The 20,029-nt window shown below is 36.6% G+C and overlaps 1 protein-coding gene across 3 annotated transcripts in view; it reads right to left on the bottom strand.

Annotated features, from left to right (window-relative positions):
• LOC122400728 overlaps positions 1–20,029 on the bottom strand; it is a 46,358-nt gene that overhangs the window by 7,825 nt on the left and 18,504 nt on the right. Inside the window, exons 1-3 of one of the 3 annotated variants that reach the window (XM_043402337.1) lie at positions 10,044–10,181; positions 1,695–1,913; positions 519–823 (exon numbers count right to left, since the gene is read on the bottom strand). In XM_043402337.1, coding sequence (XP_043258272.1) covers positions 519–823; positions 1,695–1,808 — 419 coding nt within the window. In that variant the 5' untranslated portion in view covers positions 1,809–1,913; positions 10,044–10,181. Of the gene's footprint in view, positions 1–518; positions 824–1,694; positions 1,914–4,221; positions 4,320–10,043; positions 10,182–20,029 lie in introns of those variants that run through there. The other 2 variants (XM_043402338.1, XM_043402336.1) reach the window with 2 other exon arrangements.

Raw genomic sequence — 20,029 nt, 5'->3', positions numbered from 1 at the left:
TTTTTATCCGAATTGCAACTAATAAGTAATATAAACAAAAAGTTACAGTACCAAGTACTAATAATTATCGTTTTTAAAAAATATTTATAGTGTTTACTTAATTTCGATCACCTATAATTTTATGCTATTACAATGAAATTAAAAAAAATTAACATGCTATTTGTTGCAATTGATTTACTTACATATTTGATGAAATTATAATTTGTTAATTTACATATTCAATAAAGTTTGGATGTACGATGATTGTCTTTTACTTATTACACCTACCCGCTAAATTTTGTGTAACAAGCATCGACTCTTAGACTTTCAAACTTTACCGTTTACTTCACCAAAACTATTCTGAACATTATCTGTTATTAATAGTTTTAAAATATTAAACGACACCACTTATACATTGCACCAATGATCGTGTTGCAACCGTTGGGTCAACGACGTGATAGGAGCTCAAGATTCTGGTTCTACTGCTATCTACAGATATAGAGGAACGCTACGACATCTCGTTGTACGGTAGAACCTACCCTCGCTTACTGATGCTCTCCAGTTGCTTCTTGGTCAACCTTCTGGGTTCACCCTTGCTGTCCACGGCTACTGAATCCAACTCGTCGAAGCTAGGAGCGACGAAGAGGTCCCTCAGGTGGTGTTTCTTTCTAGCGAGCGTGTCCTCTCCTTCCACACACGTGGAGAGCGACGGCGGAAGGACGATAGGAAATGTTCTCCAGTGGTAGAGAAACTGTTGCGCAACCTCTTTGATGTTGTGCACCAGTGCCTCGACCTCGGCCGGTGCGCCGCGCAGATGCGACGTGTCGAACTCCACCGGCTCCTTCTGCAAGTGTATTTTTAAGTATCATTTAATTAGAAACAGTGTTAACTAATTAAGAAAACTACAGAGCTATAGCAAACACAACCGTCTTGCTCGTGCGGGAAGAATACAAATAGGACAATTGTTTTCCTTAATTTTTCTTTTTATAAAACCGGAATTAAAATGTAGAGCACAATGAATTGAAACAGATGTTACAGGTTTGTTTGGTGATTCTAAAGCAAAAATAAGCACACGCGTATCCGAGTTTCGGCATACATGTATTGAGAATAATAAGCAATGAATTTCAAATAAAATAGTGGATTATTTATTTATATATTTGAACTGTGCGACGGAGACGTTAAATAAAACAAGTAGGAAAGAAATGTCGAATATGGGAGTTCAAGCAAAGACGTCTCAACGTTAGGTGAAATTCGATTCCCAGCGTTCTCATTAGGTATGCTGTGCTACCTTAAACGACTGTGAGATAGTTTTTTCCATTCTTTAACTTTCATGTTTCTAAACTGTAATTGTTCTACATGCTTCGAACACGATTCGTTTGCTATAATTGCTGAAATATGAATAACTTATACATGTGTACCAAAGCTGCGACTACTTGTCTAAATTATACTATTCAAACATTACGAATATCCAGATACTTGATTTATGTACACAATATTTCGATACCCAAGTATCTCACTAATATTTGAATAGTATTTGACTATTATTTGAACAGACAAGTATTCCAATAGTACCCAAACTATATTCGTTGAGCATCTGATTCATCGAAGTGTTCCAATATTCGAACACAAACAAATTCTACAAATAGTCCTGGTCCTAATTTTTTTTCGAGCTTTTCTCTATAGCAGAGTAGCGACAACTACTGGACGATATGTACCTCTGGCTGGAGTTCATCTCCATTCTGTCGGTGATAAGGTTGTTGTGCGTAGGCCTGGTGATTCGGTCCTGTGTTGGCTGAGTTGGCGGAAGCGTTGTTTAAGTTGTGGGGCATCTCGCGCGTGAAAAGCGTGCGTGGCGGCTGGGGTCAGCTGCCCCGTATTCCGACTATCTCCTCATACACCATGCCGCTGGTCGCCACCATTTATCATTCCACGCTCTGCACATTCAATTTGTCGGTTATTCCATGATCCCTCTCTCTCTCTACCTCTGCGAGTTTCGGATCGTTTACACGCTCTTATGAACCGAAAAATAAGACCCGGGATCGCGATTTAGCATGATTCTGGGAAACCGTGTAACTATCAGGGCGCGGAACGAAAGTTGCGGTCGCTACTGTATAACATTCTGACTACTATTCAAACAATATTTCACTATTTACAGTAAATCTTGGATAAGCTTGGTTCGGCTTTGTATTCTTGCCGAACGTAAAAAAGGACAGCGAATGAGGGACATTATTTACTTTTTACTTTTTGTTAATGGGACTTTTACTAATATATTTGTGAGGTTTGTCTGATTAAAACAAGACCAAACACGATATAACTTGGATCGTATTTGCGTATTAAATATCACTATTGCGACAGAGACAATTGTATACAAGGTGTTCGGTAACTGGTGGTACAAGCGAAAAGGGGGTGATTCTACACGAAAAAATAAATCTAAAATATAGAATAAAAATTTTTCATGTGAGGCTTTGTTTTCGAGAAAATCGACTTTGAATTTTCTCGCTATAGATGATTGTCTCGATGGGTATTATTGCAGTTTAAGTTTAAGTTTAAGTCAATAAACAATTCCATGACACTGGAAGTGTTTATCAACATAAACTTCAATCGAGATAATGATCTATAGCGAGATCCGTTATAACAAGACATGATTAAGTGAACGCGTACCCGGCGAAAATTCAAAGCCGATTGTTTCGAAAACAAAGCCTCACATGAACAATTTTTATTCTATATTTTAGACTTATTTTTTCATGAAGAATCACCCTCTTTTCGCTTGTACCACCAGTTACTGAACACCCTGTATATCTGTATTAGTGAAACGTCGGTGTGAGTCAGAAATAACTCCGGCACAGGCTGCGAAGTCCAATACATACACGGAGGGTTAACGAGCAACAATAACTCATTCTTTTGGCACTCGCGAACACGATCTTACGCTCTATTAGAAGTAAGTTAAAAACAAATTATATCGTGTTTGGTCTTATTTTAATCGGAAAATTCTCACAAATATATTGGTGAACATTTTACGTAAATGAAAACAAAAATAAAATCATTAACCCTCCGTGCACTGGACATCGCAACCTGTGCCGAAATCATTTCTAACTCACATCGACATCTCATTAATACAGATATACAGGGTGTTCGGCCACCCCTGGGAAAAATTTTAATGGGGGATTCTAGAGGCCAAAATAAGACGAAAATCAAGAATATCAGTTTTTTGACTGAGGCTTCGTTAAAAAGTTATTAAAAAATTAAATTAAAAAATTTCAAATCATTCTGAAAAAATTATTTATGGTTGCAGAGGTCAATTACAATCATTTTTGGTGAATACACATACCTGCGAAATCCTACCCACGTTTGAGAAAAGAAATTCGGGTAAGTGCTGAAATTTTTCGATAAAAAAAAATTTCAAATCGTTCTCGAAAAATTATTTTTGGTTACGGGGGTCAATTACAATCAATTTTGGTGAATAGACATACCCCTGAAATCCTGTGCATTTTCGAGAAAAAAATTCAGTATGGGCGGAACGTTAAACGTTAATAACTTTTTAACGAAGCCTCCGTCAAAAAATTAGTATTCTTGATTTTTATCCTATTTTGGTCTCTAAAATCTCCCATTACAATTTTTCCCAGGGGTTGCCGAACACCCTGTATACAATTATCTCTATCGCAATAGCGATACTTAGTACTGTACGCGTGCCTTGGGGAAAGTGATGAGTCAAAAATGACTCCGGCACAGTACTCGAAGTGTTAAATACGCAAATACAATCCAAGTTATATCGTGTGTGGTCTTATTTTAATCGGGAAATTCTTGCAAATACATTGGTAAAAGTTTTATTAAAAGAAAAATGTTTCAACTTTGCATCATGTACTAGGTATGTATTGTTTTACCGATATTCGAGCTCAGATCTGGTTACATTACTCGACGTTGAACTTTTGATGTGTCAAAAGGAATCCCCTTTTCATAGTAGGGATAAGCATCGTTCATTTATCCAATCGAAAATGATTTGCAGTTATCCAAGCATTGCTGTATTTATACAGGGTGCGGTAAAATTTGTGAAAGATTCTATTATTAATCTAAGTTACTATTATTAACAATAGTATGAATAATAGAATTTTTGAAACAATCAGGAAGAATGGTGGTAGAACGCACTATTAAAATGTAAAACTTTGATTTTATAAATAAAACACTTTGTTTTAATAAACCAACCAGGGAAATATATTTAATGACACTATAGAAATTTCGCTTAACCTTTTATGGTTCGAAACATCTTTGATATTTCGTTCCAGCAAGTCCATGCGCAAACAGAAATTCATTTCTTTTCTGGATTTCTTCGCATGGTTTCTAAAACAATGCCACAAAAGAACAGTATTTTTGTCGCTTGGAAAAAAAACAGACGAACAGGCAGAAGAGGCAAACGTGATCATCTGGCACGTGTGAGAGGTTCGGTTGAATGCAGACTCCCATTAACCGATTATACCCCATTAAACGATTAACATTCTGAGCATTCCAGTTCTTGCTCGTCCTGGCCGGCATGTGCATCGAATAAGATCTACTTTTACGCGGAATACTCATGTTACACTGACTTCCTTCGTGGAATTCACAATTTCTTTTCTTACCTTCCAATTCGCAGAGGTTTTCTCGCTTTAATTAATCGTCTTACTGATCAGCCTCGCGTGATCCCTGTTACTTCACCGTCGCTGAACGTATCTTTTTTATTTATGTAGGCTACACGTCGTGGTAAAATCTGTGTCGTATATAATATTGTAGTCATTAGCTTGTCTACTTGGGTTTCGAGAGTTGAGAATCATAAAAAAATAAAAAAAAGTTTCGAGTTCTCGAATAACGGTTTATAAATAATTTAAGGCGATCGCGTTAGGTGACTCGTTCTGTATAACTGAGCGTGTCGTGAGATTGGTCTCAACATTATTTATGATAATATTCGGTATCCAAAATAGTATTTGGGATCCACTATTCGACGCGGGGCAAAATTTTGTTCATAAATCTAAAGTTTTAAGCCTAAAAGCATTTTCATAATTGTGGTGTAATGAAGTATAAAAAATTGTTTTATTTTAAATCGAAGTGTAGAAAGCACAATATTTAAAAGGATGAGAAACTTCAATTATTATTTTCGGGTTGCGTATCATTCAATGCAGGTTCATTTACTCCGTTTAGGCAGAAATAATTACTCAGTGGCTAGATTACTTTGGTCGAGTTTGCAATGTCTACAAACTGTGTTGTGTCGAATATTTATTTGGTCGAGTGATGGAGAACGATAGCATCGTATCCATCATTCATTAGTATGGAAACTCTCGTGACAAGTATACATATATCGAGTAAAGTGAATGAAATGTAAAATGAACATGATCCAACCCGTATTTTCGAGCACCCACGCGCCACTAGTAAATAAGAGTCCTTGTTTTTGTTTCACCCGGTGTGCAAAGTGTCTTTTGCCTCTCGTGTTCTCTTTTCCGGATTCTGGACAATATGGTACGCAACGCGACGGTACAACCCGAGGTGCGGCAACCTCGGTAAGTCTCTTTAAACGACAGGAAGTACACCGTGTACAGATTATTTCCAGGTTTGAGATGCGCTTGTCCCACTGGGAAATGTGAGACGATGTTGGTATTCTGCCAGCGCAGAACAATGTCTCTTCTGCACGTAAGGATAGAACTGTCGGTCCCTTCTTGGCACTGGAGCATGATACTCTACAATAATCGCAACGTGTAATTACAGTGTGAGCTGTTTATCGTGTACGCGACGCGTAGCCGGATTGAATATCAGAACCACTAAATGAGATTGGAACGTACAGATCGACTGTTGCTCCAATGATATTTGATTCGTTGAGCCTTAATATGCTCTTGATCGAGGATGGGCGAAACGTATGTATACAAATTGATCTCTGGATCCCGGTAATAACTTCCCTGTCCAACATTTTCATAAAAATACACACGAAGTTCGTAAGTTTGTAATATCCTCATTATTTTTCCGATTCATCTAGAGAGACTAAAATGACGAAGAGGTATTTTAAAAAGTAGAACGAGTACCGAACGAAATTGGTAACGATGATTTTCTTGAAACCGATTAGAATTAAGAAAGCGATGATAAAATTATAAAGTTCGAAAGTATTGAAGAAAACAAGGAGATTGAAGCAGGATAATTCTGAAACTTAATAAACTGATTAATTTGAAAAAAGGATAAATTATGCGAGAAAAATGGGTGTCTTTTGTAAAAATGATGGAGAAACCTAATAATATATGCAGATTGGGAAAACGAAGTACAGTAAAATTTTGATTATCCGGCATACTTGGGACTGGGGCAATGTTGGAAAATCAAATATGCCGGATAATTGGACTATACCTACATATCAAGTGATGAAAACGAGGAATACATTGTGTAAAATAAGTTCCCGGAATTTCTCACTTTCAAATCCCACAGTGCATGTATTGAAACAAATTTTTGTATGTAAGTAGGCAACATTGTATACAGTTGTTACGCTTTTGATTGCAATATGACGACCAGTGTGTTCACGGCAGTTATTTACACCAGTCGATCTCGCGTGTACTCTGCGATTTTTGCGATGGAAAGAACTGTCGAGCAAAGAATTTGCCTTAAATTTTGCGTTTCTAACGAAATTTCTTGTGCCGAAGCGTTAAAAATGTTACAGAAAGCCTATCGTAAGTGGTGCCTATCAAAAACGCAAACATACGAATGGTACAAGGCATTTAAAGAGGGCCGAGAAGAAGTGCAAGATTTGCCATGTGCTGTCCGACCGTCAATGGATTAAACTAACGAAAACATCGAAAAGATAACAAAAAATGGTCATCGATAATCGTCGCCTGAGTGTTAGAGAGGTGGCTGATGAACTGGAAATGTCTAACATGTCCGTGCATAACATTTTAACTGAAGTTTTGGACATGAGACGTGTCGCTGCACGACTTGTTCCGGAGGAGCTGAATTTTCTGCAAAAGGAACATTGAAAAGCAGTTGCTGAAGACATGATTTCACGAGCTTCTAGTGACTTTACCTTCATGAAACGCATCATAACCGATGACGAAACATGAGTTTATGAGTACGATATGCAAACAAGTCAACAATCTTCGGAATATCGCTTAGAAAATGAATCAAACCCTAAAAAACAGCGTAAAAGTCGCTCAAAAATTAAGGTCATGCTCACTGTTTTCTTTGATTGTCGTAATGTTGTTCATTTGGAATTCCTTCCAGATGAACAAACAGTAAATATTGTAATTGGCGTACGTGCATTGCTTCTGATGAGGCCTACTTTGAAGGCGACAAAATAAATTTGGATGATTAACACCTTGCACTACGCTGAAATTCGGAAGAAGCCGTGCCTAACCCATACGCCCGAATGATTGGAATCAGCCCTAATATCGGAACTTGAAAAACGATATGTCGATCGACGGAATATCGATATTTACGAGTTTGACTCGTGATATTCATGTTTTGACGAAATGTCAATTACGAGTCATATTCAAGTTTGGCCTAAAATTTTCATCACGAGTCAGACTCGTGAAAATAGTGCAAGGGGTTAAGTAAGCAATTTGAGGTATTATTTACAAATTCCGGGTACTTATTTTACATAATGTATAATCACAGACGAGGTATACGAGTAGACCTTACATCTAATGTATTTTTTCGGCCTATTTTTCTGGAGCTCTGGAGCCCCATTACCATTTTCGAGCCACTTGCAACATTATCAACAGGTTACAGAAATAAACACAAGAAGAAATGAGACTGAAAATGAAATTACAGAAACATTTCTGGCTAGACATTATATTTTCGGTAAAGAATTTTTTTTCTCGTAAGTGCATAGAATTTCGGAGGTATGTGTATTCACCAAAAATGATTTTAATTGACCCACGCAAACAAAAATAATTTTTCCAGAACCATTTGAAACTTTTCGGTTTCGTCGAAAAATTACAGCAACAACTCGAATTTTTTTCTCGAAAATGCATTGGATTTTGGAGTTATGTCTATTCACCAAAAATGATTGCAATTGACCCTCGCAACCAAAAATAATTTTTTCAGAATGATTTGAAATTTTTTTATTTAATTTTTTAATAAACTTTTTCACGAAGCCCCAAATTTTGGCTTCTAGAATCTTCCATTAAAATTTTTCCCAGGGGTGGCCGAACACCCTGTATACCTAGTATAAAACAACCCTAACAGGTTCCTTCACAATGAGCTTTCGTTTTAGAGATATTTTAATTTAAAGTTTGTTACATATGTAGTAAAAGAATTAATTAAAGTTATTTGATAGATATGGATAAGTCGGTAGAACAATTAGCTACAAAGTCTTTGGTAGTGGGTTCGAATCTCCGCCTAGTTACTATTTTTCTTTTATTATTTTGAAATGCAAAAATATATTTTATTTGTTTTATTTAATTTTGAATATAAAAAACAGTAGAAAGTCCAGTAGTAAAATAGCAATTTATGTAGCATGTATTTTTCTATATTAATCATTAGCCAGTAAATTCTGTATTTGAAACATGTCTGAAAATCATAAGTGTTGATACTGACGATGCAAATGACTAATACAGAATTTACTTGCTAATGATTAATACGAATGATTAATATAGAAAAGTATATGCTACTACTGTTTTTTGTATTAAAAATGAAATAAAACAAATCGAATATATTTTTGCATTTCAAAGTAATAAAAGAAAAAAAGTAACTTGGCGGGGATTCGAACCCACTACCAAAGGTTTCGTAGGTAATTGCTCTACCGACTTACCCACATCTATAAAACAAACTTAATTAATGAAATTCTTTTATTATATGTAAACCAAAACTTTAAATCAAAATATTTCGAAAACGAACGACTCATAAAAACAAAATTCAAGCAAACCATTTCAATGTATTATTATTTATGGTGAAAAATAAATTGGCAAATGAGGTGGAAGATTTCGGGCTGCAACGTAGACGTTTACAACGATACCGTAACATAAAATTGTTCGACAGTGCCGATCAGTGTCGAATGGCAAATGTCGACGCGGGCTTTAGAAGCACAAGACTGGAATAGCGGCGCTGTTTTAAGGTTACGAGAGCTTGCAAGCTTCGAAGTAGGTCAAAAAAGCCAGGCGTGCCGCACTACTCTCGGCAACCTACTTGGAACGCATTTGAGCGGAGTCGTAAGTATTCTTTCTCGCGAAACTTCGCGGTCGCCTCTTTTTCGCGCGTTCGTTCATCCACAGGGCTTAAATTTGTATTCATTTCGAAGAAAAATGATTCGTCCGAGGAGGTTGAAGGAGCTTCAGCGGTGGCAAGTGGAAGTAGCCTCGAACGACTAGAGAGTGAAAGGGTTAATTGATCCTCGTAAAAATACGCTAACGTCGGTTTGATAACGGGGTCGCGGACGAGGTTAGATTCGAGTGTAAGATCGAGTTGCGTGTCATCGGACGGTAAAAATGTAAATGGAATGAACGAAGTCCGTTCATGGATTTACAACAGAGGTACGCACAGTTCGCTTCGGGAAAGTCGGAACTATACTACGTAGAAAATGGCTCGTGAACAATTTTCTTTGTAACGCGATTCTCTGCTGTTGCAAATGTGCCCGGAGAAATCCGCGACACGATTTCTTTTCGCGTTGACATTCGTATTCCGCGTCGCTCGTTCTTTCGTGAAGTATAGGCTAGAAGCGTAGCCAGTATCTGGTATAAAATATCAGAATAATTTAAAACGCTTAAAAAGACGTAGAATGAAGAAGCAACAGCCACTGATCGCCATAAACAGGCCAGATTGAAATTCGCGAAGTAAAGAAATAAAAAAAGTAATTTTTTTTTTTATCAGCAGCGGTTTAATTTGAACGGACCCGATAACCTAAATTACTAAATTATACCTCAAAGACTGTAAATGGGAGGTGGATGGATATAGAATTTATTTTTACCAAAACTATTATATTTTCTAGTGTTTTGCAATACTTACAAATTTGACAAATATTTATAAAAAATAAATTAATGAAAAAAGCTTAGTTTTTTAAAGATATCATTGCACGAAACAATGTTTAGAAACACAGCGGTGTAAGTTGGTACGAGAAAAGGGTAATTACTTACGACTCGAACCAACGCAATAAAGATGTCCGCGTTTCTTTCCGTTACGGCATCACGAAATTAATTTTCTACTTCCACTCGATTCTAATATTCGATCCTTCGTTTCTATTTCGAATCTCGTTACGAACCGATAAGAGATGCATTCATACTGGTTTAATAAAAACTGATAACAAGCCCGTTAAGCCTCTCCCAGACAAGGCAAATTGAATCGACAGCTGCTAAACGATCGAACGGTCTTATTTCATTGTCGGCGTTCTCTCTTTACTGAAGGCAGTATTTGAATTGTAAAAATCATGTTGCGGCATGCCGGCTCGGACCATTGTTGTTGCGTATTTCGCAGTTATTAAAAGGCCTCCTTGAGATATCTGAACGCGGTATTCGGGGAGCCTTGTTCCTTTGGCGAACTCGAGTAATCGCCGCCAATAACGAGCACTGGGTGCTCCAGATACAGAGAAATCGTTATTGGAAATATCCCGGGCTCCAGTTTTGCGTTTCCCGCCGATCGTAACGCGTATTTGCACTGTGGCTGAAACTACTGGTCGAATTTTTCAGTGATTCTTATATTAGTGTTTCCAACAAAAGCGACGGAATTATCAATTTTCATAACCACCATATTTATTATTCACTTGTTTGAATCGCACGATATTTGTACGTATTGAGTGTATTCAGTGTTTTATAAATCATGGAGGGGTATAATACAGTTGCTCGTTTAGCATTCAATCCGTCGTTTAGTAGAAAAATTTATAGCCGCTGATTCAGTTGTTGATCAATACATTTCAACGTGTGAACGTAGTGCAAGAAGCAAAGGGCATATTGTTACCGTAAGGGAAAGTGTTGCTGAGAATCCAAATGTATCGATTTCACGACATTTTCAAGAATTAAACATTTCTCTCATTTAACACTATTCCTACCTTTAGGAATAGTTTTAAAGTTCACGACTTTTCCTAAAATATACGTATAATACTTTTTTTTAATATTCACTTCTTTTTTTATTGTTTATTTTCTGAGAAAAATTTATAGCCTGTCTTACCTACTACGACCGGCCATTTTACCGATTGAACGATTTATATCATTTTGTAACAGTATTATCTCGAAGACTCAATTCCGAAACTATAAAGTCGTTACAAACGAAAGATAATGCAGTTGTGGCATGATTTTAGCTGAAAAGTGCCTTCCAGAGACTGCTTTAGGCACTACCAAGTGTTTATAATTCTCACTCGCCTATCGGCCTTACGGTGTTTATTTGCCAGACTAGTATAGTCCGGACCACAATATAGCGAGGTCGTAAACTCAAGTAGGTGTCAAAGTTTACACGTTTCAGCTCCCGAAACAAGCAAATTGACAGAAATATGAGCAGCTAAGGGCCTTAGACCATAGTCAAGGTCGTACGAAGAAATGTTTTATCTAGTGTCGCCACTTTTAAAGGTATCGTAACAGGTAAAGGTCATACTTAACAGTCTTCAAGTCTTTAATATCTTAATTTACCTGCTTATAATATATGCATGCAGAAAATTAAAAAAGATAGTGCAGTTACGGACATAGAAAGACATTCAGAAAGGCACCCTCAAGCAAGATGTCATGTACGGCCCTAAGTGCCGCAGCAGGAGTCGGGCCCAACCCTCAAGTGTTTAATTTACGACCTCGCTATATTGTGGCCCGGACTATATCTGAAGTGGTCCAAAACCTCGGATTTTCTTACACCATCTTATCTATTATAACTGTAAAATAAATAAAATCATAACCGAAGGGGATACCTAGACGACTTCTCACGAATTCAAATCAGTAAAGTCTTGTGATTCGAACAGAGAGCATCAAAACGTGAAAGTTGCCTAGAGCATATTCGGCAGTCATTTATTATTTTATATTGTTATTCTATAATTTAATAAAAGAAACTATATTTTTATACTGTAAAATTGGCTATTATCTTCATTCAATATTAAAACATATAAGTTGTGCTGAAAACCGGTCATTTGACCGGTCGCGGTAGAAATAGGTATACGTGAAGTGTCGGTAGGAATAGTGTTAATTAAATGAGAGACAAAACTTCTTTGTAAATAAATGTAGTCTAATGTAGTAAACAATATTTAATAAAGATAAATGAAAAGTATTGATATGAAACATGTTTCTTTTTTCTCATTTACAATGGTCCCTCGCTAACGTTCGCTACTCTTTCCCTCGATATTGTTTGCGAAGTCATCCCCACCAATTCCTAGAACTGTTTTGACGAGACATTCATGAACGTCAATGTTGAATGAATCATCGAAAAGACAAGAATAACATTTTTATATTTTTTGCAATTTATTCAATGGAATTGATACCAAAATAAGGTCATATTTGCTCTCACTAGTAAGAATTAAAAAAGGAATGCAAAATAAATGATGTACTTTTTATGACAGTAATGCAAATACAAAAAAATGATTATATATAAAAAATACATAACATTTTTGATAATAATAATCATCTATTAAAACCTTGAGCGAAGCTCTTAACCAGTCAGCTGTGGCGACCCTTTTCAGAGCGCGCACTTGTTTGTTTTATTTCGTTTTGTCCTCCAAAGATTCTAAACATATTGAAAACGAATATATTTTAATTTTTATTAAAATTACAATTTAAACAGCAAATGATAACTAAATTTTAGGCATGACGGATATAGTCGTCAAACACAGCCGACTGGTTAAGAACAAAAAATGTAAGAAATGAAATGAAAAATTCACAAAATAATGTAACGACGAAAACGAAATTTAAAAATGAGTAACGTTAACGCTCCCTCGATAATGTTCGCGTCGCAGAACTGACAAGGAACCATCGCGAACGGTCCGGCTTCGATTTTGATGAAACTTTGTACACTTATAAAGCAGCCAAAAATAATCGACACGTATTTTTTTTTAGCTGCGGTAACTCGAGTTTAAGGGGTGAAACCACCCCTTGAAGTTTTGGCTCGAAACGGCTATCTCGAAAACGGAAAGACATACAAAAAAATTGTTAATGGGCGAGGTTGATGGTTTCTTATGTACAATAACATGATGTTAAAAAATTTAAAAAAATACAATTTGTTTATAACAAAAAAAAATTTATTAACTTAATTTTTCATTTTATTGAAATTTTCATAATGACAAAAAATGACGAGCATTTTATTCCAAATCCATTGGTATGCGATTTTTTAAAATTGCCTCCTACAGTTTTGCAGATTTTTATGATTTACATCTTGCGCGCACATCCATTATGGTAGTAGCCGTTCTAACTTTGATTTTAATGAAGCACTGTAGGCTTGCACTACTTCTAGAGGACAAAATCGGGAAAAATACAAGAATACCAATTTGTTGATGGAGGCTTCGTTAAGAAATTATTAAAAAATTAAATTAAAAAATTTCAAATCCTCCAGGAAAAAATTATTTTCGGTTGCGGGGGCCAATTACAATCATTTTTGGTCAATACATATACCCACGAAATCCTACGCACTTTCGAGAAAAAAATTCCTAATCGAAAATGTAATTTATGGCCAGAAATGTTGTCCGAAAATTTCATGCAGATCTTTAAAATGTCATAACTTCTGAACGGATTGAAGGATTTTAATTTTCAAAAATGCAAACGACGCGTATTTTAATCAAGAATACGTAGAAATCGCAAAAATATGCAAAAAGTTGATCCTTGACCCTGCAAAATGAGAAAAACCCCATAAAAATGGTCCAATCTTCAAACAGCCATAATTCCTACAATAGTGAATATATTTCAATGAAACTTTTTTCTGAAGTAGAGCTCATAGGTACCTACAAAAAAGTATTGGCCAACTTTTTTGTAGGGCGTCAAACAAAATTATTAAAAATGAAAAACGAATTTTTAAGAAAAATCGACAGGGCCGTCCGTCGTAGGTGCCTAAATTTTTCAGGGGAAAAAAAAAATTTCAAATCGTTCTAAAAAAATTATTTTCAGTTGCGGGAGTCAATTTCAATCATTTTTGGTCAATATATATACCCCCGAAATCCTACGCACTGTTGAGAAAAAAATTCAAGAATGTGTGAAATTTTTCAACAAAATTAAAAAATTTCAAACCATTCTGAAAAAATTATTTTCGGTTGCAGGGGTCGATTACAATCATTTTTGGTCATTACACATTCCCCCGAAATCTTGGGCATTTCGGAGAAAAAAATTCAGTACGGGCGGAACTTTAAACGTTAATAATTTCTTAACGAAGCCTCCATCAACAAATTGGTATTCTTGTATTTTTCCCGATTTTGTCCTCTAGAAGTAGTGCAAGCCTACAGTGCTTCATTAAAATCAAAGTTAGAACGGCTACTACCATAATGGATGTGCGCGCAAGATGTAAATCATCAAAATCTGCAAAACTGTAGGAGGCAATTTTAAAAAATCGCATACCAATGGATTTGGAATAAAATGCTCGTCATTTTTTGTCATTATGAAAATTTCAATAAAATGAAAAATTAAGTTAATAAATTTTTTTTTGTTATAAACAAATTGTATTTTTTTAAATTTTTTAACATCATGTTATTGTACATAAGAAACCATCAACCTCACCCATTAACAATTTTTTTGTATGTCTTTCCGTTTTCGAGATAGCCGTTTCGAGCCAAAACTTCAAGGGGTGGTTTCACCCCTTAAACTCGAGTTACCGCAGCTAAACAAAAATACGTGTCGATTATTTTTGGCTGCTTTATAAGTGTACAAAGTTTCATCAAAATCGAAGCCGGACCGTTCGCGATGGTTCCTTGTGAGTCGGTGAACATTGGAGAGGGATTACTGTACAGTAAATGTTCTCATAGTTCACGAATAGGAGCAAGAACTGATGGTCGGTAACCGACATTACCGATTGACGAACGATTGGCGTCGCTGCGTACGCGAGCACCGCGATGCCGATCTGCACTGAATATTGGGCAGTCGTTAACGAGCTCACAAAGTAACCACATGTAATTTCTTTCTTTTAAATATACTACTATATCTCATACAGTGCGTTATATTTTACAACAAGAACAACTGTATCCTTGTTCGAAGAAAATCTCTGACATCGTATAAAAAAAGTGATCGATTCAACGCGAAATAGACTTCGCGAAAGGCGGTCGCCTCGAGCTAGTCGATGAAAATTAATTTTTCTCACGCGGTTGGGGCCTTCGAGCGAGCGATCGAGAGGGAATAAAAAATTCTTGTGTCGTCGGGGTCGACGAACCACTCGAATCAGCTAATCGAAGCAAGAAACGAATCTCATTTTTGTCAGCACTGAATTCGAACGTCGCATATAAAGCGGTGCACGTCGGCCTCACGGCAAAACGAGACGACCAGAGTGCCTTACAATGAAGCTGGCACGATGCATACTCCCTTTTATGCACCGCGCGAGCATCTAGGTTCTCGCGTGCTTCGTTCTGTGCGCTAGCGACTGGCACACGAACAACGTGTTTTCCCGTATTCCGCTATCGTTTTTGTAACTTTACGTTCCGCGAGGTTCTCTTCGCTCTTATTTCTTTACGGAGGACCAAAGGTCTCGAGACGAATTTATGCTTTCTCGCTTTAGGTGATCGTCACGGATGGCCATCCATCTCGAAAGTGAAAGATGAAGGATGCACTATTTACACCTGTTTAATTTTGAAAATGTCGACGAATAAAGTATCGAGTGTCAAAATTTAGTTAACCCCTTCCCATGCCATTTAGCTCGACGAAATCCGAGCCCAAATGGTAGGCATCAACGCGCGGTAAACAGACCAGACTGATGTCACGCTGCTTTGTAACAGAGATTGTAAGAATCGTGACCGACTCTTATGGCGTACTGATAGGAACTAAAACTCAATCACGATCGTAATTTGCTGTCCGCGAGCCTGGCTCGTGATGTTTACGTTTGGGTCGACTTTCTGTTCGCGAGTCTGGTTCGTGATATTTATGTTTGGGCCAAAATCTTCATCACGAGTCAGACTCGCTAAAGTACGGGAAGTTAATAAGTTTTGGTCCTTGTAGAAGAGTGTCGTAAAATATTAGAAAAAAGAAAAAACATTGATCTCTTCGATGATGGATAAAACTGTGTTTACAACGGCGTGAATAATTGGGTTCATTCGCGCAATTATTAAAAAACCTTGCTACAGAAGATCCAAGAAGTTTAAACAATCATTTAAGAACAAACGAAATTCAATTTGACTTTCTGTTACAGAATGTTGTCCCTTTAATACAAAAGGATGATTCATGGGATCAGTTTGGACTACAAAATTTAAACTCGCAGTAACTCTAAATTATCTAGTTACAGAGTCATGTTTTCACACATTAAGGGGGTCATCTACTGTAAAACGTGTTTTTATTTTGTTTTCTTTAGCATTTTTTTTATAAAGAACCTATGCAATTCCTTGCATCAGCGTGTTTCATATACATATAGTTGCCACTCTTTTAATAATAGTTGCAAATTTTTCCAACGAGAACAATCAAAATTGTTGAAAAAGTGTTCTCATGGCTTCCACGATTCCAGTCGTTGTGTTTCTTTTCAACAAAAAATACGAAAGAGATTCTAAATCAGAATATACATATTGTTCTACAGCAGGTAGCAGGATAGAAAAAAAATTGATAATTAAAAAGATGACAGCATTTTGAAGTTGAGATATCGATTTTTTTTGTTGTTTTTAACTTTAGCAGGCTAAAAAACACATAGAAAAAATAATGATTTTGACTTCATCGTGCTAGGGGCTATAGCGACACACGAGCGAAATCGGTCAAGTAGATCTTGAGATATATAAAAAAAAAAAAAAATCGAACTATGTGGCGGTTTATAGTAAAAGACCTCCTTAAGTGCTCTTTTAATAACAGTTTTAAAACCGTTGTAATATTAGTCTTCAAAGACAGAAACCGAAGCCGAGATACAGTGGTCCCTTGTGTAACGTTTGCTACTGTTTCCCTCGATATTGTTCGCAATTCCTAAAACTGCTTCGACAAGACGAGCGTCCATGTTACCTACATATAACTCGCGCAATGACACAATACGAATGAATCACTGAAAGAAAAAAATAAAATTGTTATATTTTCTAATTTATAACTATGAAATTAGTTTAATCGCGTTGCTGAGCTTTTTCCAATAGAAATGATACCAAACAAGATCATATTTATACTTATGAGAATTAGAAAAGGAATGCAAGATAAATTATACACTTTTACACTACAGAACCTGTAGTAGAAACAAACGTTGAACATTTTTCTCTGTTTCACTCACTCTCAGTGTTTCTCACTTTCGCCTGTAATGCGATCAAGCCCAACACAAATAACAGTTAGCAATTAGCAAGTACCTCCCTCGATAACGTTGACAAGCTAGCGAACAGTAACAAGGGATTGCTGTATCTATAACCTTAAAACATCATGAAACCGATATCATAACTGTTTTCGATTCCTGCTTGGAAGTATGGAAGCACACGAGCTATAAATTCTGTTACCGCAAATCGTTTCATGTTCGAGTCCAGCTTTCAGAGGCGAGTTCGTGGACCTAAGATTCTTATCGATTCCCACGTCAGAATATATATCGTGTGTGTGTATGTGTCGGGAGTGAAAAAATTATCGGAGAGAATTTTAGCGAGGAGTTTCCTTTTTCTCCCCGCTTGCAGAGTTTCTCTTCGCGCGTCAGCAGGGTGGAAAGCACTTCAGACACTAACGCACCAGTCCTCGTACTCCAAGGAGACGCCAACGTTCCGATGATTCTAACAGAACAGAGTATTTTAAAGGAATGTGAAAACAAGATTTCACGCTATCGAAAGCGTTCTCGTTAATTTATTCGATTCGGCATAGCTTTACGCTAAATGCACACGAGCGGCGCATCGCCATTGCGATTCTTTGTTTTTGCAAAACAACCAAGTCAGACATAGATAGAGTCACAGTCAAAATCGTACACCGCATATGAAAATATGTTTTACTAGAAAAAAGAAGTTCAGGAATAATTTGGAAAAAAAATAAGGCAGACATATATTGTAAATATATCTGTATTTATTGTGTAGTAATGACAAAAGAAATGAATATTGCTTAACATAAAAAAAATAAAGTTGCTATAATACGGTGCAGAAAACATCTCACAGCTAAAATCAAAAACAAAAGAAGATCACATTGTTTTAACTTGCTAGTAAACGTGGTATTGCATCGAAGCAAGGAAATAAATCGTAACAACAGTAACAATGAAGCAGACGACACTATAGGTTCGAGAAATTGTAAAGAACTTTCAAAATGGTAAAAGCTATCGAGAAATTGCAAAAATTATTTGTAGAAGTATTAGCACTACCCAATACATTATTAAACGCTACAGAGAAGAATGAATACAGATGACCGATGGATAGTTAGAAAAATCAAAGAAAATCCAAAGCTGAGTGCACCTAAATTGTCGAACGAGGTGGAAAAATGTTTGCAAATATCTGTTAATCTAGAAACTGTAAAAAGAGTACTAAGAAAGAATGATTTCCATGGGCGTACAGCAAGAAATAAACCATTTGTCAGCGATAAAAATAAAAAAAAGAGACTAGAGTTTGCGAGGCAGTATCTACCTAAGGATTTTAGTTTTTGGAAAGAAGTTATGTTTGCCGACGAAAGCAAATTTAATCTTTTTCATTCAGATGGCAAAGTTACTATATGACGTAAACCTAATGAAGAATTTAAAATAAAAAATATGAATCCTACTATTAAAAATGGAGGTGGGCCAGTGATGGTTTGGGGGTGTATATCAGCTACTGGAACAGGAAATTTGGAATTTATTGAAGGCAACATGGACAAATTTGATTATTTGAATATTTTAAAAAAGAATTTAAAAAGTAGTGTCGAAAAATTAGGAATTTTGAATTGTTTTAAATTTTATAGTGATAACGATCCAAAACATACGTCGCATATTGTCAAAACGTGGCAATTATATAACTGCCCGAAAGTTATCAATACACCTTCCCAATCACCCGACCCTAACGTAATTGAAAATATTTCACATAAATTAGAAATAAGGATTAGAAAACATACGATTTCTAATAAAAATGATTTAAAAAAGGCATTGGAAGAAGAATGGAGAAAAATTGAACCCGATTTTACACAAAATCTAATAAAATCAATGCCAAAAAGGTTACATGCCGTAGAATGCAGCCGAGGATATCCTACAAAGTACTAATTTTTAATTTAATTTAAATATAAAACAATATTCTTAATGTGTACGAGTTTAGCTGTGAGATGTTCTCTGCACCGTATTATAGTAACTTAATTTTTTTTATGTTAAGCAAGATTCATTTCTTTTGTCATTATTACACAATAAATACAGATATATTTACAATAATATGTCTGCCTTACTTTTTTTCCAAATCATTCGTAAACTTTTTTTTTAAAGTGAAACATTTTCATATATGTGATGTACGATTTTGGCTGTGACTCACTGTACGTCCTGTGACTCACTGTACGTCCTGTGCCCCGATCCGAGATGATTCGTCGCGGATTCCCGAAAATCTCCGCCTGTTTTCTCAACCGATCCACAACCTCTACAGAATTCGTCGACTTCGTGGCGTACAACCATACAAACTTAGAAAATGCATCCACCACAACCAGAATATGACCGTATCGCTTCTTGGTGGACGCAAGAGGGCCGAGGTGGTCAACGTGATAGGTATCGAGGGGCCGATCCCCCTTCTCAATCGTGTGCAACAGCCCTTCCTGCCGCCCCCTCTTACGTTCAGCAAGAATGCAGTCCACGCAATTATCGACTATTTTCCCCGCTTTTTCCCGCATCGCGGGGAACCAATAATCGCGACGTAATAATGCCTCCGTTTTGGCGACGGAAAAGTGTCCGTTTTCGTGCGCTCTTCGCGTAATCTGCGTCTGCATGTCCTTGGGCACCACGATACGCCATTCGTCGTCTACCTCACGCAGAAGGAGCCCCCGCTTTGTCATGTACCCGTCGATTCCCCGCTCGCTAACAGTATCTATAATTTTCCGCAGGCCATCGTCGCGTTCCTGCGCTTTACAAATTCGCGCTGTGATGCTGTCCCCACTCTCAATCGCGA

Source organism: Colletes gigas, unplaced genomic scaffold (genome assembly GCF_013123115.1).
Source record: "Colletes gigas isolate AHSC1104 unplaced genomic scaffold, ASM1312311v1 Colletes_gigas_Sc00020, whole genome shotgun sequence".
In the NCBI taxonomy this organism is placed as follows: Eukaryota; Metazoa; Arthropoda; class Insecta; order Hymenoptera; family Colletidae; genus Colletes; species Colletes gigas.
Note: the sequence above shows the minus strand (reverse complement) of the source record. Positions and strands in the feature narration are given on the sequence as shown.